This window comes from Macrosteles quadrilineatus, unplaced genomic scaffold (genome assembly GCF_028750875.1).
Source record: "Macrosteles quadrilineatus isolate MER2022 unplaced genomic scaffold, UCM_ALF_1.0 Scaffold_1__1_contigs__length_201487025, whole genome shotgun sequence".
Taxonomy (NCBI): domain Eukaryota; kingdom Metazoa; phylum Arthropoda; class Insecta; order Hemiptera; family Cicadellidae; genus Macrosteles; species Macrosteles quadrilineatus.
This window is the reverse complement of record NW_026542594.1, coordinates 166,883,263-166,904,351: the sequence shown is the minus strand read 5'-3', so window position 1 is coordinate 166,904,351 and position 21,089 is coordinate 166,883,263. Positions and strand designations below refer to the sequence as shown.

Sequence of the window (21,089 nt, the reverse complement as noted above, 5' to 3'; positions counted from 1 at the left end):
ATTTTAGCTCAGTGTTTAATACATATCTATGGTTGTTAAATGAATATGACAGTTTGTTATAATCATGCATTTGGCAAGCAGTATATGCAAGCATAGATAAAACATACTCCTCGAGGAGTATGTTTTATCTATGATGCATCCATGATAACCACGGCCGCCTTTAACTCTAGGCCGCGGCCTTCGAAGTGGCAACGTGGTGTTGTAACAGCTGTTTGTGTTATTTACGAAAGATTGGTTACTGGACTATGACAATATTGACTCCGCTAAAAAAATGCACAGATATAGATTTTTAATTCGTATTGTTTCGGTTTTCAATTCTGTATGTTTTATTTAAAAAAAATGTATGTTCATAAATTTAAATCAATAAAGTGCGAATAAAGGAGCTGATGTCACCTGTCTGCAATGTTATCTTATGGGACGTCTGTCACTAAACAACACCACTTGCGACGTTGCCAATTATAGGCCAGTAAAAATAGGTTTTTGCCCGGAAATAATTCCCGGAAAGCTGGAAATCGTTTTAATCCTTTTGTTTTGTATAGAAGTAAAAGGATTTGAAGTTTGTCCCATTTTTTCAGGTGAGCTTCTGACCTGGGACCACAAAAACTTTGAAATTTAGGGTTATTTTTCTGTTTTTACTAAATCGTCAAAGAACCGTCCAGCCTAGAGAAAAACACATAAAAAAGGAATTGTAGAATAAAATTCCGCATCCATTGAGTATCTGGTAATGAATATCAAACCAATATTAAGTTATTTATAGTAATTTAAATAAAATTATTTCATTAGAAAATTATTTAACAATGCATATTTAACATTTGCATTTCTTCTAGAAAATTGATTCCAAGTACATTATTATTTACAAAGTAATTAATACGAATTACAAATACCCTCGCCGCAGCAAACCTGCAGACTAAATGATTTTCCATTTACTTGGCTGGATTTATACTAAAATATTCCCTAAAAATTGTCAGATTAATTTCCTATTTAATTAACATTAATTTTAGTGAGTACTTAGATTTGCTGCAACAGGGAAGATATTGAGATGTGTTTTTTTATGGCAATCCATTTTCTAGAAGAAATGCAAATGTTAAATAGATTGTTCAAGAATTTAAAATTACTTTATTTAAATTACTATAAATAACTTAATATTGGTTCGATATTCATCACCAGATACTCAATGGATGCGGAATTTTATACTCTACAATTCCTTTACCATGTGTTTTTCTGTAGGCTGGACGGTTCTTTGACGATTTAGTAAAAACTAAAAAATGACCCTAAATTTCAAGGTTTTTGTGGCCCCAGGTCAGAAGCTCACCTGGAAAAATGGGACAAACTTCAAATCCTTTTACTCCTATACCAAACAAAAGGATTAAAACGATTTCCAGCTTTCCGAGAATTATTTCCAGGCACAGCTAATTTTTTAACTAATTTTACTGGCCTATTATACCAGGCCGCGGCCTGGTGATAACACTACAGACATTGACTATACAGGGTGTATTTTTAAAAACTTGCATCATTATTTATGTAAAAACCGCAATATATAGAAATATGCAGTTTGCGGGAATCATCTATTGACGTAGGGGGCCCAATATTTTTGAACTCAACGTTACATTCACATTCCCCCCTGCCACCAAACTTAATTTTTTTAAATAGCAAGGTACCCCTTGTGACATATCAAATGAAAGGGCATGAAAAAAGAAAATGTTTGGTGAAATTTATATTTAATTTGATATGTCACAAGGGGTACCTTGCTATTAAAAAAAAGTTATGGGTAAATGAAAAGGGGGGTGGGGGGGGGTCATCTCACAAATTCATGAGCCGTTTTTCATTTTTTTCACCAAACATTTTCTTTTTTTATGCTCTTTCATTTGATATGTCAAAAGGGGTACCTTGCTATTAAAAAAAAAGTTTGGGGCAGGGTGGAAAGGGGGGGATGTGAATGTAACGTTGAATTAAAAAAAAAATGGGCCCACTACGTCAATAGATGATTCCCTTAAACTGCATATTTCTATCTATTGCGGTTTTTACATAAATAATGATGCAAGTTTAAAAAAAAACACCCTATATAGTCAATGCTACAGAGAAAAAAGTGCGTTGCAAAGATCCCCCATAGTTTCTGGCCATAAAACTGCACAAACTTATATTTTACTATTTAAAAGTATAAAATATTTATATACTATTTACAAGTGTGAAATGATATTTCTGGTTATCATACATATAACCATTTATTGAATTCACCAAGATTATACTCTAAGCTTATCAAAAGTTGATTGCATTTTTCATTTTAATTTCTGATCAGCTGTTGAGCTGTATAATTTACCGTACAACAGCTGTTATTTTTTTCTATTTAAAGAATAACAAAATATTAGTATGATAACCTAAACCTTAAAAATCCAAATCCAACAATGGATTTGTCAAAATTGCCAGTAAATGAACAATTTCACTACAGTTTTCAAGCTGGTCTGTTATCGTGTGGTGGTAGTGTTTTTGGAAAACTTTCTAATGTAAAATTTGGTTTAATTGATAACGAAGTAAGTTATTTTTTCCTTATGGTGTTAAATTTAAAGTTTTAATACCGTACATATCTTCAAGAGCTCCAACATAGATAGGAATTAGGATTTTAGGACTTTATTTGTAGGCCTACATGTTGTGCTATGCACTTAACCCTCCGAGTGTCACGTGTTTTGGCCTTAATGTCAGCCTATTTTTTGCTCATTTGCAAGGTTTTATTAAAACTGATCTGAGAAGCTTAAAAACAATGTTAATTATACTGTTCTATATACCATTTTGTTTGGAAAATCTTGGGCTTCAATATTATATATAAAACATAAGGAAGATTTAAAAAAAAAAAAATTTTTTTAGGTAAAAAAATGTATAATTTCGAAAATTTTCAAAAAAAAATAAGTTTGCGCTCAATGAAATTGTATAAATTATAGGCCTATAAATATTTGAAAATAGCCACTTTGTTCTAAATTTTATGAGGATTACAAATCTATAATAATATAAGGAAGTAGATTTGCAAATAAAAAAGTTATGGGCAAAAAACAGATTTCAGTACATAGCGTTTAGCTAAGAATGCATAGCCCAACCATAGCTAGGAATCTGGCTGATAATTTACATCAATATCACTACCTACTTCTTCAGGATCATCAACCAGCACTTCAAAACCACTTAAATCTTCTTATAATGCACCACGTATATCACTACTTTTGATTTTTAACACTAAAACGATGATAAACGTAATAAAACACATCAGTCATCGGTCCGAGGGTAACCTAGCTGTTTACAAATACACGCACGTCAGCTCAGTCAGCTGTCTGCTACAATATTTTCGGAACTAAAATGAATAGTGCTTAGAGACAGACCTCTGCAGAAAGCTTAGAATATTACGGACAGAACGATACCTAACTCAATCCAGTACAGTCCGATTCAGTTAGTCATAGAGCCTTCGCCGTAAACAGTGTTCGCGAGTCGCTGCAGCGACGCACGACACTATACAAAGTGCGTTACGCGTCGCTGCAGCGACGCATGACACTCGGAGGGTTAATGTAAATGATAACTAAGTTAAATCACAGGTGGCCTAAAGAATGTTCATATAAATCGTCAGGCTGAAATAATTTTTTAAATAAATTTTTAAGAGCTTAAATCTTACTTCCCCTAGGTAGACATATGTACCGGTATTGATAAGTTAGTCAAGCAAAACTTTCTAGGCCATGGTTAAGTTTAATCATTGACTGGCTGCACTTTACTTTAGGTCCTACACAAACAACTGAATCAAAATATCGACTATTCGATTTATCGTTTGGTTAGTTAGGTTAGGTTAATCTTACCTAAGTAACAAAACGATGGCTGCACTTTACTTGACGTCCTACACTCATTCGAATGAAAATATCGATCGATATATCGATTAATCGATTGCTTCATTCGATATATCGTTTGGTTAGTTAGGTAAGGTTAACCTAACCTAACTAACCAAACGATATATCGAATGAAACAATCGAATGAAAATATCGAATCGAAAAAAAAATCAAATGAGTGTAGGACGTCAAGTAAAGTGCAGCCAAAACGATATATTGAATAATGGATATATCAATCTATATTTTCGTTCGAATGAGTGTAGGACCTAAAGTAAAGTGCAGCCCATTGACTTTTTATCTACAAATGTACATTTAGATATAAGTAAATGGTATAATCTATACCTGTGTAATTAGTAACCTAATCAAAATTCTCAATCACAAATTTTGTGTAAAAAACAAATTTGAAGTGGATAATCGAATTGTGGTGTAACTTAGCCTCTGGATCACTAACTTAGGCCTTTAAAAATCAAATCAATTTATTTCAGAAATACCCTACAATATTACCTGTTATATTACCAAGTGATCCTGTTCTTGTCGTTAGACTACCATGGTTTCAAAGACTTTAATGCACGTCTTTGAAACCACACTTCCATATCTGCTGGCACAAACAACCGAATGAAAATATCGATCGATATATCGATTATTCAATATATCGTTTGGTTAGTTAGGTTAACAAGTAACAAGTAAGGTTAACCTAACCTAACTAACCAAACGATATATCGAATTAAAAAATTGAATAATCAATATTACTCATTTGGTTGTTTGTGCTAACAGAAATGGAAGTGTACCCTTTAATGCCTTCATTGTAAGGTCCACAAGGACATTAAGTGTCAGAACTCCTCTTCAACCTGAGTGTGAACATTCGTCATACGAAACGCTTAGCACAAAAACATTTAGAAGTTATAGTGGTCACAATTAAAGAACAAGCCGTACTTAATGCTTGTGTGCCGGTAAAAGTAAGATATGGTCAAGGGGTGTGTGGGTACTGGGTACTGGGTCATGTGTCCTGTGTTGTGACGTAGTTGCCTTCTTTTTAGCAAATTTCCCTATAGGGACGTAGGCCTACGGTTTTACGGGTGGTTTTATGGGGTAAAAATTGGTTTTTCTCATTTTTTACCCATAAAACAGAAAATTTATCAATTTCCTCCAGACCTTTTTAAAGAGCTTAAAATAACAAATAATTTAGTATATGAAAGTGTTTTTGTACGGTGATTGGTTACGGATAAAATTCAAAAAATTTTTAATTTAAAATTCCCATGTTATTCTTATGGAGAATATTATCATATGTTGTAGTTTGCTTGTTTATGGATATATTTTGATCAAACTTGGCAGATTTATTTATTTCATACTAAGCTATTGATATTTTAATAAAAAACACACTTTATTTCCCTGTAGCAGCTAACCTAGGTACTCGTTACATAAATGTTAATTTAATAGATTAATTGAAAATCAAGGCAAATGGAAATTCGCTTAGTCGGCAGGTTTGCTGCAGCGGGGGTATTTACAGTTTTAGCCAGAAATTTTGGTACTTCGGCATTATCCGGAGGCCACCCTTATACAGCGCGCTGCGGCGTTTATGTTAGGTTGGGTTATCATAAATATGTTTGTAGGACTTTTCTCGTTTCATTATGAATCAAACAATACCAGATGAGTCATACTTTCACTTGCCAAACCCCCTCCAAGTAGGCCAAGGTGAGGTCGTTGACCGGAGCGCACGCAACACCTGTCACCGCCTGTGGCAGCCGGAGGCGGTGACGCATACAGCTCAATCCTCGCCGACATCGCTGCCTTCTGGGAGACAGAACTCAAAGGCCGTTAATTGTAATCATGTCAAATTTGGACAGTACTGGTAAGTCAATTAACGTATGTTCTTTCCGTTTTTGATAACCCAACCTAACATAACCGCCGCAGCACGCTCTATAAGGGTGGCCTCCGGATAATACCAAAGTACCGAAATTTCATTCAGAATTATTTTTGTATGCCCCAAAACATTTGGGGATTGTTACCAGTAAAACTAGGTTTGTTTATTTAAAATAATTTATTTTTGTGAGCTTCGAGGAAATATTTAAGACAGCCTATTTTTGATTTCTCGATATCAAATAATAAGTTTGTTATTATTTGGTTACTTTTTGACTTGTTTACTTAAATCTCTTAGGTACGGCGTCAGTCTTATTTGCTGTACTGTATTAGGTGTGACACTATCCACAGTTCAAACTTTTGAAATGAGAATTCTTATAAAAAGCCAATTTACTAGCCGCAGCAACGGAATTAGAGATGATTCTGGTAAAATGTTCAGAACAGATTCAACAGCTGATCAACATTGTCGAGTCTGTTCCGAACACTTTACGAGGTTGTTATACAGTAGAACCTCGCTGATTTGAACCTTGATAATTCGAAAACCTCTATAATTAGTAATGTTTGTCTGTTCCCCTCAGAAAACCTCTAATATTCGAAAAATAATATAGGCCTACCTACCGATAATTCAAAGTGATTTTTACGCCTAATGCAGCCTCTACAATTTGAATTTGCACATACTTGAGCCTCTACAATTTATTCACATTTTGTTGTCATAAATTCAAATTGTCACCTCCAAAATTCGAAGTCAACCTCTACAATTCGAACCGCATTACCTCTGTAATTTGAATTTAGAACAAACAATATGCCTGTTGAAACATGAACTGACTCTCATTGATGTTCCCACGATGTGTTCATTAGTCTCCGTTCTCTCAAACTTTCTACAATTAAAACTGGGACCTCCATAATTTGAATTTTCCATAATTTGTTCTGACCTCTATAGGCCTAATTCAAACTCCCTATATTTAAAATTTCCTATAATTAAAAATATATTGTCTTTCCTCTGAAATTCGAATTAGTGAGGTTCTACTGTTCTAAGATTATAGTCTGTTTAAACAATATTTTTTGATAACAGACAAGAGAACTAAGAAGGGAACATATATTACTTATTCCCTTATCCGTGAAATAGGGTTTAATATCCTATGTAGACTGTATCATAAAAACTGTCAGTTACAGGTTGGTGTATTTTAAAATTTTGTAGTGTTTAATAATGGTATTCAGATTAATAATGACTCCCATGCGTTAAGTTAGTTGGGTTTGCTTACATTTTTCGGTAATTAAGTATTTTTAATTGAAGTTGTGTGGTCTGTGCTTGGACAGTATTTTGCTAAGTTATTGCTTGAATATTAATGGTCTGTTGTGTGTTATGTGAAAGCTGTCATGAGGCAAAAGGCATCCAATTACAAAAATACCGGTAAATTATTATCAAATTTATTAAACCAATATTACCTCATGAAAACTGAATTTAGTAATTGGTTTTTTCCAGGTTGCACAGTACATTGTTTCTGCTCTGTGTTTAGTTTTAATGATCATATGCAATGCTGCTGTCTGGACCTTTTTTGTAAAAGCACTTCAAGAATCCCCATCGACTTTCATTCCAACCATTAGTGTTGCTGCTGTCAACTACATTTCATCAGTAAGTTGATATTTTCTAATTAATTAGAAAGACAATTTTTTTTCTGGAAACATGTACTGGTGCAGTAAATGTGTCGTTCTGAGAGCCAGGTGAGTTTACCTAGCAGACTTCCTTTGTTTTCCTCCACCGGTTCAAGATTCATGTACCGGAAAAATCATACGATGCATAATTCACCAGCGGCCTTTGATTAAAACAATACGTATAGATTACCTGTATCTGTCAAGTGATCCTCAATTGTAGTTGTTTGACTACAGCTGTTTTGTGATTATAAACACATCTTCAGGTCAATGTTGCATTGATTTATCCCATCCATGGAATGGTTGCCATGAGGTTGAAAGCTCACAAATAACACACCTACACGAAACATACACATTAAATTGGCCAAAAACACAAATCCATAAAAAATGGTAACTACACGGTAAACCTAGCGGTAGACGCCAGAATTTTTGCTTACTGCAGCACAGCTGACTGTCTATATTCATTCTACTTGTCTATGGCCTTACGCATCTTAGACCACAACAGATAATAGCAGATGATGGGTGGGGGGCCATCACTTCCAGCACACTGCAGTCATGACCTACCTTCTACCGGCGCCACACGTGTCCGATATAGTTTTTTATGTATTTGTGTTTTGGCCAATTTAATGTTTAATGTTTCGTGTACATGTGTTATTTGTGGACTTTCAACCTCACGATGACCAATCTATGGATGGAATCAATCAATGCAATCATTGACCTGAAGATGTGTTTATAAACACGAAACAGCTGTAGTTAAACAACTACAATCGAAGATCACTTGACGGTACAGGTAATCTAAACCTTTTGTTGTAAAAATCAGTGATCCAGAGGCTACACCATAAAAAAGGTCTCTGATTAGTTACTGTAGTTTCTTTTACATCAGTCTGTAACTACGGAAAGATGTTGGGTCCTTCCTTCAAATAAAATGTCAACTAGGCCTACTTATAAATTTGATGGATTGTTCTACATCATAAATGAAACAAAAAAAAATTAATTTACTTATTCTGTGAAGGTAAATAAGTTAGATTTTAACTGTATGAAATAAATACAGTAGTAGGGTGAATACTATATGACAGGATTTTAGGATTTAGTAGCCTCATTTCTATTCAAGTTACTTTATGGGAAAGTAAAGGACATAATCTTATCAGCTCGTGTGCATCACAGGGAAAATCTAGGCATACTGTTAGATTGATATTTTCCTGTAGATGTGCAGAATCCCTTTAAATTAAAATCGGCTCAAGAATAAGGACAAAAAATGAATTTAAAATAAAAAAAAATTACATGGACCTTATGGGTTGCCATGCTTCTGACGAAATAACAACAAAATTTAAACAGAAAATATAAAAAAATGGAAGAAATTCCAATCACATGTTTTATTTACAGCGTGGGGTGAAAATAGAGAAGTTTGCACAATACATATTTATGAGTTGAGTTTTCAACCACGGGGCGACCTCTAGGTGTATGGATTATTTAAAAAATCTTAACTTCTTTCAGAGAATACTGTATAGAACACATCTTCATGTAGGCTAATATGTCATTTTAGTAGTTATTTTGGTACTATTATTAAAGTAGGCTTAATTTAAGCATCATAACTTAGAGATTCTTACTCCTATTCCAATCCAATGTGCACCCTAAACCAACCGTTCAGGGAGCCCAAGATTTTTGCCCCTGGGCGGTACCGGTGAGTAAGTCACCGGAACGTGCTCACTGGCCAGCAATATAGTGGGTAGCTGAGTGGTTTAAGAGCTGTGTTCGCCTGGTCTGCAACTCATGAGGAGTTTACCTATCCGTCGGTAAAACTGGTCAGCTCTAAACTTGGAGATGAACTCAAATCAGGCATTTCCTTTTTTCTGTGTACAGTATGTCCACTAAAACTTTTTATTTTAGGTAGAACAAATTGAATTTTGCATTCCCAATCGAACCAGATCACGTGAAGTATTCTACAAGAGATCTTATCCCTACAACTATCTACAACACTCTCCTCTTCCCAGATTGACAACATGGTATAAACAATTTTCATAAGAGGGGTGGTAGGGAAGGGTGATAAAAAAAGGCATGAATAAATAAATCACAAAAGTGGACTCACAACTTTACAACTTGTGGTTTTGGAGAAGATAAAAATAAACTTTGGTGGTTATTGAATCTAGTTGGTGTACACTGTATACTGTATGTACATACACGGTATATTTTTTATATTGTACAAATTTCTACTTTTTCATGTTTTGGGGTACGTTTAATGCGTGAATCTGAATGGGGTTGGACCTTTATAATATGAAGCACATAATTCAAAAAGAACGTTGGCACAAAAATTGTCTCTGAATTACAGACAGTTGACAGTTGAATCGGGATATGTCACACAATTTAAAATAGCGCCTCTGCACCATAAGTTATCACAAGCTGAATACTGGTTTAAAATAATTCATTCATTAATCTTAATTTTTTACCAGGCTCTGATCGGATGGTTGCTGTTTGGTGAGTCAGTCTCGACAATGTGGTTTGTTGGAACTTCCCTAATCATTGGAGGATTAGCGTTACTGGCTTCTGATTCTGCCAAGGAGAAAGTCACATGATTAAGTTCAGGTGTGTAAAAATGTTGTAAATTGTCTTTACAATGAGGCTTCTGATGTTTAAGTATAGCATTTCTTTGTATTGAAGGTTTAATGCCCCCTCAAACACGGCAAACATGTTTGTGACGGTGTTGGCGGCGAACATGCTCGCCCGTGTACGTGTGGGGTCTGCAAGCCTTCGTACCGACGAGCATGTTTGGCTCAGCGCTTGGCTCGTCGGACGTCACAGCCATACATCGATGGTCACAGCACGAGAGAAGCAAGAGTACTGTGCGGTGGCGGCAAGCAAGTTCGCGAGCATGCTCGACCGTCTGTTGGACACGCTCGCGAACATGCTCGCCCGTGTATGGGGGGGCTTAATATTATACAACAGGTGCTTTGTGTTGTTGGTAGCTGGCTGACCTCATTGATAGAGTTCATTCTGTCAAAAGAAACACAGAACCCACACAATAATCAAAATATTTACTGGCACTCTCTCACCTCTCAGCATTTTAACAAAGGAAGGCTTAAGTTACCGTACCATAAAAGACGCCTCCGGTGACAATTTCACTATTCTTGCACCAAGATTCATTTTACCCAGCTATGACTGCTTTTGCAAAAACAACCTACCATTTTGAAGGGTGCTGATTTGATCCCAAGTCAGATCATTTCTGTACCCAGAGGTACCATTTGTCAATCAATTGATGTTTTCTTACAAAAGGTTAAAGTTAAATAGTAGACCAGTGTTTGGACCATCAACTATAAACAAGTTTTGTACAAAAGTGTTAAATTTTGCTTAAACCTAAGCCTGAGTAGCCCACGTAACTACCTTTAAACAAATGTAGAATGACTGCCTCAAGTTATTATATTTGTAGCATCTTTGCTATTTCATATTTTACTGAGTACCTGTTATAACTTTGTTGTCTTCTGTTATTGTTATTATTTATTTCCAACCAATTTTGGTCCTAAATGAATAATTTATCTCATTTATGTACGTGATGATGGACCTTAAAACAGATTAAAATCTAAGTTTGTTTGATTGTGTATCTCTGTTTCAGATAGTGCAAAAAGTGATGACTCATCCATCAGGAAACGAAATCGGAGAAACTACAAGCATTGTTCACAACAGCAGTTTCGTATCTTTCATAAACTCAAAATTCTCCTCAGTTAAGAATTTTTTTAATGTTGTTTACAATTATTTAAAGACTTCATTTACCATATCCAACGTGAATCTTTATCCAACATTACGAGCCATAGCAACTCAGTTTGGACTCTACCTGTCGGCTTATTTGGTTTTTTGTTACATTCTGTATTTGATTCGTGTGTCGTTTCGTAACCGTTTGATGGAGTCAAAATATTTTGTTTCTTCGGCAAAAAGAATATTGTTGATCATAGCCCACCCTGATGAAGAATGTAGGTTTTTTGGACCATTCATTTTGAGGATGGTAGAGAAGAACAAGTGTCCTTATTTGTTGTGTCTAAGCAATAGTGGTGTAGACGGTAAGAGACAGGTGCGTAAACGAGAACTTTGGATGAGTTGTGAAGTGCTGGGAATAAAACCGGAAAATGTTTTCTTGTGCTGCAGCTCCCTGAGGGAGGAAAGAGGAAAGTGGAGAACTGAGAGTGTTGCTTCGTTGATACGGGATTACGTCGAAGCTCTCGGAATCGATACAGTGGTCACATTTGACAAATTTGGAATCGATAGACATGAGAACCATATCACTGTATTAAGAGCTATCAGTTCTCTCAATATCAGAAAGCTATTGCCAATGACATGTAGTATATTTTTGTTAGACAGCTTGGGGATTATGAGAAAATACTCAAGTATGATTGATGTAATTTGGAGCCTGTACTTATCTAAAGATGAGAATATCTTCATTTTGTCATCTTATGAACACGAACAGGTGCAAGATGCTATGAGGATGCATAAAACCCAGCTACATTGGCATAGGAGGTTATACATGAAGTTTTCTCGTTATACTTATGTCAATACATTTCATGAACTGCATCGTTATACATTACCCTTTTAGCAATATAAAGTGCTTTATTTTTGGATTAAAATACTGTATACACTTATTTTTTTCAAGTCTTTGTGAGTTTCCTCCCCATTTCTTTGGGATACTGATCCTTTAAAATAAAAGAAAGAGAACATAATACAGGGTGACAATTAAGTCTGGAGCCTTTTGTTTAATTTTTATACCACAATAGAAAAAAAATACCAAAATTCACACAATCTCACAAATCTCAAATATTTATTATAGTCTCCAAATTATAATTTCCCCTTAAAATTAATTGTAGTATCTTAATTTTTATTTCAAGAAATTCCACAATCACCCCAGTTATAAGTTTTAATCAAGTGGGCTATCAAATCCCCTTGTAGTCCCCTGCAATTTCTGATTTGAATTTGATAACTTTTTAACTGAGCCAAACCTAAAGTCAATCTGTTGTTTGACTATGGCATAGTCTCACTAAATATCTTAGCACGAACAATTAAAAAAGAATAGTAAAACACATCTTCAATTAAATTCTCTTCAATAAAAAAAAAAAAAAAAAACGGATACAGCTGGTTCATGCAGTTTTGTCTTCTTCAGTACCTATCTCATGGGCAATGGCCATTGGCCATAGAATATTTCACTTAAAAGAAAAGGAAATAAAAATAAACAAGTAACAGTTTTAATATTTTTATTTGGTAAAATGTGGATTAAGTAACAAAACCATACTCGTGATGTAAAGGTAACAAAAGTAATTGTCTCATAAACATAGTCTTTTAGGCATTAGATCAATTTATTATAAAAACTAGAATTTATATCACAAATGCAGTCACCCTATGTTACTTGTGTGTACAATGTTAAGCTTACGTTAGATTTGAGTTTCAGTGTCAAGGTTGGATTATCCACAGCCCCCGCCAGGACACCCCCTACGCGGGGGACGGTAGCCGCCACTGCCCCCACTTCCCATCAGGGGGTTGTATTCTGCGGACATAATGTTAAAAGTTAGGCTCACACATCTCAAGCAGCTGAAATTATTGTTATAGCATACGAAAGTGGAAATAATGTGCTGTGGTGAAGTTGTGTTTAATCCCTTTGGTTCCAGGGATTATTAAATTAATTTAACCATGCATATTTTTTCATGGTTTCCCCTCATCTTATGAACCCAAAATTGATAACGGAACATGTCAGATATTCAACCATTTTTGTCGAGCTATACCTTTGACTATTGAAACATCTAGACATTCCATCACCATGTTAATGTTGTCGCCAGTTTATAAATAAAAATTGCCGTGGTTGATGTGAGCCACTGACAGATTGTGCTGATGTAAATTACTAATTTTTGTTGAATTCACAAACATTTTTAAGAAGTCAAAATAATGGAACGACTTATTGTGAGCTTTGGTAATTGATATGACCCATTAACAGACATGCTGAATTTTAGACACTAGCCCATTCTGTGACAGGCTCACTTAAATAGGCTCTTTTATAAAGAAAAATTGGCGACAGCAAAACAGGATGTTTACTTTAGTATGCAATAGCCAATGGTTATACTCCTACTGACCAGTGGCGGCGATTGGGCTTGAGAGGTGGGGGGACGAAATCTAGATTTATTGTGATAGAATTCTATTTTATAATTTTGATAAATATTCCTTATGAATGTGGGGGGGCAACTGCCCCCCCCCCTTAACGCCGCCTCTGATACTGACTGTTGGTAAATAGAAATTTGGTGATGTCACTCAACTGCTGTTTGATATTTTAGACTTGGGAGCTCAAAGGGTTTGTGTAACATATGATAGGACTAAATAATTGAGTCTTGAAAATTGAAATACACGTCATAATAATCCTACTCCATTTTCTTACTCATAGTTTTTTACTTCCAGGATTTTATCAATCAGTATAGAAACAGAAAATTAAAATCTTTAATCATAGTTGTGCAAGCGGCTTAATTTACGGCTTAATTATCCTAAACGTTTGTTTAATCGAGTGGAGATTTTATAGTTGGGATTGGAGAAAGTATCTGTAAAGATTGTTTTCTTGAAAAATCAAAATATCGTTTCAATCTAATAGGATGATCATGATGTCACCACTCATAAATAATTGAAATAAAGTAGCCAATAGAACATTTTCAGAAAAAGGGGTGTATGTGGACTAGTACACATAGGTGGACAACAAGAAAACGCCTGGAAAAAGCTTCTAGAAATAAATTCTCACACCTTTTGAACTGGATTTTTCTGCTTAACTGTTTTATTCTATCTACTTATCTTACCCGGACGGTAAGGCTTTGTTGTAGAGCTCTTTGTTTGCGATGCATTCACTGCCGTGGTTGCTTCTCCATAGCCTAGCCTCTGCCCACCTTCTCTACTCGACTCTAGTAATGCTGCTCTCTTTTGTTCCTCCTTCTAAAACAAACAAGCTAAAACGTAAACCCTTGATAGCTAATGGAAAACTATCTCGATACAATCAAGACCTTACTCATCGGTACTATGAGACGAAAACCACACGGCATTTCTCTAACTTTTCCATATCAACTTACATGCAACATTAGCATGGTAGGTGTTTTGGTTTCGATTTTGTTGTTTTTAACTCTAAGATTCCAAATTAAACAGAAACTGATATAAATTTTAATGTCTGATTGTGAACCAAGTTCCATTCCTAAATCGACTGATACAAAAAGTAGCCAATACTTAAGCCAAGGATTGCTAATTTTAGGTACTAGCCTATGTGACAGAGCGATTAATTTGTTCTAAAATATGTTCATTGGAAAATTAATTTACTTCTTTCATCTTAGCAGCATGTTCAGCAGCTTTTCTATCCAATTCTTCTTGCATTCTTTTCCTGGCTACTTCCATTTCTCTTTGTCTTTGCTGCAACCAGTCTGGATCTAAAACATACATATTACTACTTATAATCCTTTCTCAAAATTTAGGCGGTTTGAGAGGAAGCAATTCCATGTCCTCCCCTGCCCCTACATTTAAAACAAATTACAATACCGTACCTAGAATTCTTTAGCTGGGTGCATCTCATTTTCTCCAATGAATCCCTTTTTTAAATATAGGCCTATTCAAAGGCAAATTTATTAATTCATCCGCATTTTCTAAAAATGAAAAAAATATTTGGTTTCATTGTTATGCTAACAGCACAATTAGGCCTGTTTATTCATGGGAAATCGTCAAAATCCAGCGACAATTTAGGATTTTTTGGAGGAGTATTTTCTTACTCCTGTAGCTGGGGGGCCGTTCGGTGAGGGTTAGATGATGGGGTAATGGGTGGTTAATGGTATGGAGGAGGGAATTCGGGTAATCAGGAGGGAATAAACAGGGTAAGGCTAATAGGTTAGGAATAGATGTGTCTGGACCAAACTTAATTTAAGCCTGCTGAATCTGCTACCAATAAAATTAGGAAGATTGCTGGGGACCAGAGGGACGGAGACCTTTTACCCAGATCAGAACACCTGCCTAGCCAGCTTTGATTTGAACTATGGAACTAACTATTTACATATTAATCTATCCTTCCCACTAAGAACTGAACTTGGATAACTGGAAATAATTGCTAAGTTACATTCTGGGAACATGTGGTTTAATATTTCATGTTCGATAAGGATGGGTGCTGAAGGCAGCCATCTCAGCTAAGAGTTAATTGACCTCATTTCAATAGTCGGGTGAGCCAGAAGGGCTCCCCGCTTGTTTCCTGAACTAGCCAGACATTATTGCTATTAATTTTAGTCCTAAGCTAAAAAACTTATCCGTAACATGAGAGTCCGGTTCGGCGAATTTTTGGCTTCCTTTTCGTCTGACGGTTGGTTGAGCAAGAAGGAGGAGAGGACAAGAGTCTAGGAGGGTGGGGATAGCGCGTTTATGCAGTCGCGGCAGGCAACGAGATAGTCATGCAGCCCGGCTTCGCGAACGGCACACACTATGTAAAATATAGCGTGTCGCTATGCGTCACACTCCTAATAGTTCTTGGTAAGGTAACCAAGATTTAGTTCTGGTAGGAACCTAAAAGGGGAAATCAAGCACTATCCGACAAGGAGCCAGAGAAGGACTAAAAGTTTTTTTTTCTATTTTTATAAAACAAAATTACTGTTTAACATTGGTATTTATGTGGCAAAGTGATAATGCACAAAAAACCCCTATTGCTATGAATGAGAATTTAAATCTGAAAGAAATTAACTTACCTTTTTTACATTTTGCTTCATATTCTTTTTCAGACTGTTCTCTGTATCTCTCATCCAAGTAATTACGAATTCGATCCCAGTAGAATATAATAACCAGCCCGATGATGAGGAAATACCAGCCGTAGGCAACAATGAACTCAGTGACTGAAATAAAAAACAAATTACATAAAATAATCAAATGTAGTTAAGTTACACATAATAATTTTTAAGTTATCATAAGTTTATTTTCAATAGGCCTAAGCTATACTTATACAGCATTTTATCTTTGTCTTAGCCTAAGGAACAAGTTCACAAAATATGTCCGGACAATTTGGAAACACCCTGTATAATCATCGAATACTGTTCCAACAATTTCCAAATCAAAATCAACACAAAAATCATTCAAATCAAGATTAGGCTATGACATTTGAGTTTTTCATGTGCGTAAATAGCTACCCCACCGTGTATGTTATTTTTCCAGGAATGGATGTTGGCAAGTTTACAGTCACCTATTTTTGAGTAAAAACTCGATTCTTCTTGAAAAAGCCAGTGCTCATTTATGGCAAAGATATCAGGTTGAATAAAATCCATAAAACTCTCCACTAGATTAAACTTAGTTCGCAGACATTGAACGTTGAGGAAAACACAAGGTCTTATAAACCTATAGGCCTACAATATAACTTACAGTAGGCCTAGGGCTATACAAATTTTAATGAATAGTGTCATTTTCATTTTTATTTTCCACGGCAATGCCATTTACAAAATACAATCAGTTAAGATTATAATAAGATTTGGGGGCATCAAAATGAAAAAGCAAATCGGTCCCTGGCCTAATTGGCTAAAAAGACAAGTAATTAGGATAGGCCTAGTCTACTTATTCCCGTCCTCGGTACCTAATCGCTAAAGAAGTAGTAAATTATGTATAAAGTTAGGCTGGTAAGGAAATGAAAGTCAGAAATGGTTTGTGTTCACACTAACCTTGATCGCATATATTAACCAAAAACGAAGGCGGACTTGGTTGAAATGATTCCGAGAATTCTTGCTGTTCACTAAGATCATCCATGCTGCTCTAAGTTATATTCAAATTAAATGGCGAGTTTCAAAGTTGCAAACAGTACTTTTCACTTTTCACCTAAATATCCGGCCTTGGGTCCTGACTTCTGAGTTGGAAGGTATAAAAATTAGTGTTTTTCCTATTATCTACCTTTTGTTTTTCTCCAGCAGACGGGTTTTCTTCTAGAATGCAAACTGCTGATGTCATTATTACGTCAACACCACTCCACTGACAGTTGGTTATTTCTTGATCCAAGATTTACAGCTGTTTCTTTTGGTTACTTCGCAGCACCTTGAGTTTTGTAAAGGTAAGTGATGTGTGCATGACAATATGACGTCATAAGAAAGTATGGTCTTAGATTAAATATCCTCATTGACAGTGTAAAACAGTGTTGTCACAGACTAGGGGAACTTTTGTTTCCCTTTTAAGCACTGAGCTGGAAATTATTGTTTCCCTAGTCTGTGGTGTTATGCAGCCAATTGAAAGCAGCCGTTTTTTCATCATGACGCTTTTAAGTATTGTGAATCATTTTGAGTAGCACGTTAAACGGTTGAGTCTAGATTACACTTACAGACACTACTGCATAAACTGGAACTCTGTGTGGCCACTGTGGTTCTAGCTGGGTAGCTCAGTGGTTATAGTGCTCGCCTAGTGATCATAAGGTTGCCGGTTCGATCCTGAAAAAAACTGTGTAGCTTTTTGATGGTTCGAAACTGGACATGGACATAAAGTTGCTGTCCTTGAGCATTGGGCTATTGGGCATTCAATAAATGGCCCTGACTTATAAAACAGCTGGTGTTAATATTGTTTTCCTACAGTCACCCGACAAAGTTGGCTTCCTTGTACTGTTTATAGTGCAGAAACCTGCTAATTGCTGCATATTTATACTTTGTCGTACGGTTTCTGGTATTTGGGTTAAAATACACACATGGATAGTTTCCCTATTTCTAATGAATACGAACACACCGAACACCACTTTGTAGTCCCGTCTGTGCTCTTGTACTCGGTAAAATGTTGTGGATCTGGAAGGTGAGGGAGCTCGCTCCGAGGAACTTATGCTGCAGCACAGGAAGCCACCAGGATGTGTACTTCACCTACTACTCTTCTTCAACCTTGCTTACTATATATAGATCATGGAGATTATTACTTCTTCATGTGCTTTACACTTACATACTTGAATACTGCGTCATCGGTGACCGACAAAGTCGGAAAAGATTGCCTTCAAATTTAAAACCAAAAAATAATAACTACTTATAATGGCGGCGCGTTGCCAAAGAGTGGTGTGTCCCATTCAACGAATACAGATGAAAGGAGCATGTTTTATCTATGGTCATAGAAACATACTCCTCAAGAGGTCTGCGCACCAAATAGTCCCTCAGTTTTGTCTTTAAAAGCCTTCACGTCCAGCTCGTGCACTTTAGATGGAAGTGTGTTATAGATCATTCTGGTATAGTAAGGGTAGCCCATTTGGGTCCAGGCAAGACGGCATCTAGGCAGGTCAAGGAGATGGGCATTTCGTGTCTGGTATGAGTGTTGGCCCTCACGTCAACGGTCGAGTAAAGTTTCGCTGAGTTTTCCTTGAGTATAATACCATACTATTGAGGATGTATGACTGTAGACAGTCAGAATCTTTAGATCCCTAAAGAAAGGCCTACAGTAGTCATGGTACCCGGCGGACGTAATCACCCTCAGAACCATCTCCTGAAGGAGCAAGAATTGTCATATGCTGCAGCTGTATGACCCCAGAGTGGGATGCCATAGCTTACGTGGCTTTGAAAAAGAGCATGGTATATACAGTCACTAAGGTTTAGATATTCAGTTTCCTCAGATCCCTGCCTCTGGTGACCAGTGTGGTGTCGTCTGCAAACAGCAATGTTTTATTGTTTAAGACCAGATCATTTATAACGATAGTGAAGAGGAGGGGGCCAAGAACCGATCCTTGGGGAACTCCATGTCTCAAAAGCTTCACCCCAGAATTAAGTCGCACCGCCGAGAGACACAACTTGCTTTCTACCTTCTAGATAGGAGATGATAGTTTGCAGAATTGCAGGACCACGCCAGCAGTGTACATTGTAATGGTAGGGCGTTTTGGAGAAAAGTTTAATTCAATAATAAATTTAAAAATGTATATTGTAAATTATTTTCAATCAATCAAACAATTGTAGAAGTAACAGTTACAGCAGTTGGTTGTGTACAGTAGATTGCTGTGTGTAAGCAGTTTTGTGCTGCTTCTTGCATTCAGTAAGTTCAATACCCAACAAATTGCTGATCATGGCCTTGCCCTATCTCTTTGCAGCCAAATTGAAAAACACCTTCGGTGGTAGACCTTTACCAATCACTCACACTTCCCTAGGAACCAGCGCCGGCTGGCCAAGGTAAGGCCGTTATCCCTCTTACTTTTAAACTTGATATTTTTGGACTTAGAGCACAGTTTTGAAATACTAATAAAGACACTTAATACTTTTTATATTATAAATTCATACATTTTGTTACATAGATTTATTTAGTGAAATGTATAATTAAACTTAAAAGTTCAACAAGGCCAATATATAATACATTATTTTAATCCACAAGCGCTTTCAGAAACTATGTTTCCATCGTCAGGCTGTGTTTAAACTACAGTAGTTTAACAAATTTAAATTAATTTACTCGATTAATTGTATCTTCATTACAGACTCTACTCTATTACTTTAGAGAGGGCAGGCAGTATGGCAAAAATAGGCCTGTAGTTGGACAGCAGTGTGATTTGTCACTTTTCCTGAATACTGGGATGCCCCGAGCAGTCTTGAGCGCGTCAGAGAAGCATCCGTTTCTCTGACAGGTTTACGATAGTCAGTCGTGAGTGGGTCCACGATGGTGTGGATGACAGCCTTCAAAACAGAACAGAAGACACCAAAAACATACTGGCTATTTGAGCTATTTAACTATCTAGCTTAATAATAAAGCTAGGGCTCACCTTATTCTAATGATTTAGGCTGCAGAATGATGAGACATCCAGGAGATGAGAGGCCGCCGGAACTAGTTTTCCTAGTGGGGCCTTGATTATGCCACAACTTTGTCAGCTATTCCTGAGAAAAAGTTGTTAAAATCATTAGGGGAATCCTCTGTTACGGTATAAGGTCTAGGAGACCTGTGAGAATTAACAATGTCCCATGCTGCTTTACAGGTGTTGGATGCCTCTTTTATCTTTAACTTTAACACATTGAAGCCTATTTTGCTTCGTTTACTTTACAACGATAGAGTCTTTTGGTTTGAAAATATAAAGCATGGAATCTTTCTTTCCGTTCGGGGACAGTGCACGTCTTATAAAAATCAGATATAAAAATCGTGAAGAATGCATATGTAAGGGCGTAGTTTGCCAGTTCCTCGGTGTAGGTACCAGGATTTGTCAGTTTGGGGATTGTTACTAGAACGGGCTTTGGCCTACATGACTTTGAGATAATGATAATGCTCTACTACTTTCCTGTCGAAAGGTAGGGACTTGGAACAGCTCAAGGCGGGAACTGTCAGAATCTATTCTAGAATCTATTTATTTATTTATTTATCATACGGTAAACACCATTTTTACAATCGATCTATATCGAATCTATATCTAAAGACAAAGACTATATAGTTTTCTCTTGCAAACAGGCTTTAATCGAATGAGAGTAAGATGGAAGGCCCATACAGCTTCATCTTCACGTTTTGAAACTTGAAGTCCAGACTCACTGTGAAAGTGAAATTATGGAAATTATTGGATTTCTTGTAAGATCCGAAATTGACATGGGCCGAGCAAGTCTTTGACCAACCTTTATTGAGTTTGACTGTTGGGTTCGGTTTCCTACCAAGTAAACGCTACAGTACTGACTTTAATTAGGATCAAATCAATCTTCTTCTATTATAATATGATAACAAAAAGTAATTTGAGTACGTTCGCAGGAATACATGTAAAATAAATTATTTTACATGAAAAATGGTCATATGAAATCACTTTGTCGTAGATAT

At 36.2% G+C, this 21,089-nt stretch overlaps 3 protein-coding genes across 3 annotated transcripts; 2 read left to right on the top strand and 1 right to left on the bottom strand.

Annotated features, from left to right (window-relative positions):
- Nucleotides 1–2,362: 2,362 nt before the first annotated feature.
- Nucleotides 2,363–11,089, top strand: LOC128983135 (transmembrane protein 42). The gene is made up of 4 exons (XM_054402308.1): nucleotides 2,363–2,528; nucleotides 7,195–7,344; nucleotides 9,809–9,941; nucleotides 10,966–11,089. Exons 1-3 carry the CDS (start codon nucleotides 2,403–2,405, stop codon nucleotides 9,929–9,931), a joined length of 399 nt encoding a protein of 132 aa, XP_054258283.1. The 5' UTR covers nucleotides 2,363–2,402; the 3' UTR covers nucleotides 9,932–9,941; nucleotides 10,966–11,089.
- Nucleotides 10,981–12,020, top strand: LOC128983134 (N-acetylglucosaminyl-phosphatidylinositol de-N-acetylase-like). Its single transcript, XM_054402306.1, has one exon. The coding sequence runs from the start codon at nucleotides 10,981–10,983 to the stop codon at nucleotides 11,935–11,937; it is 957 nt and encodes a 318-aa protein (XP_054258281.1). The 3' UTR covers nucleotides 11,938–12,020.
- Nucleotides 12,021–12,572: 552 nt separating this feature from the next.
- LOC128983133 (selenoprotein S-like) lies at nucleotides 12,573–17,297 on the bottom strand. Its single transcript, XM_054402305.1, has 5 exons — nucleotides 17,030–17,297; nucleotides 16,073–16,216; nucleotides 14,673–14,779; nucleotides 14,165–14,297; nucleotides 12,573–12,879 (listed from the first exon to the last, which is right to left on the bottom strand). The coding sequence occupies exons 1-5, from the start codon at nucleotides 17,112–17,114 to the stop codon at nucleotides 12,797–12,799; spliced, it is 552 nt and encodes a 183-aa protein (XP_054258280.1). The 5' UTR covers nucleotides 17,115–17,297; the 3' UTR covers nucleotides 12,573–12,796.
- Nucleotides 17,298–21,089: the final 3,792 nt, after the last annotated feature.

Bases quoted from the DNA above. Each gene is read 5' to 3' on its own strand.
- LOC128983135 (XM_054402308.1), top strand. From the start codon at position 2,403: ATGGATTTGTCAAAATTGCCAGTAAATGAACAATTTCACTACAGTTTT. The intron at 2,529-7,194 runs GTAAGTTATTTT...GGTTTTTTCCAG, and splicing joins TTGGTTTAATTGATAACGAA to GTTGCACAGTACATTGTTTC. The intron at 7,345-9,808 runs GTAAGTTGATAT...ATTTTTTACCAG, and splicing joins CTGTCAACTACATTTCATCA to GCTCTGATCGGATGGTTGCT.
- LOC128983134 (XM_054402306.1), top strand. From the start codon at position 10,981: ATGACTCATCCATCAGGAAACGAAATCGGAGAAACTACAAGCATTGTT.
- LOC128983133 (XM_054402305.1), bottom strand. From the start codon at position 17,114: ATGGATGATCTTAGTGAACAGCAAGAATTCTCGGAATCATTTCAACCA. The intron at 16,217-17,029 runs GTTAGTGTGAAC...TTTTTATTTCAG, and splicing joins GGTTAATATATGCGATCAAG to TCACTGAGTTCATTGTTGCC. The intron at 12,880-14,164 runs GTAAGATAAGTA...TTATGTCCGCAG, and splicing joins AACAAAGCCTTACCGTCCGG to AATACAACCCCCTGATGGGA.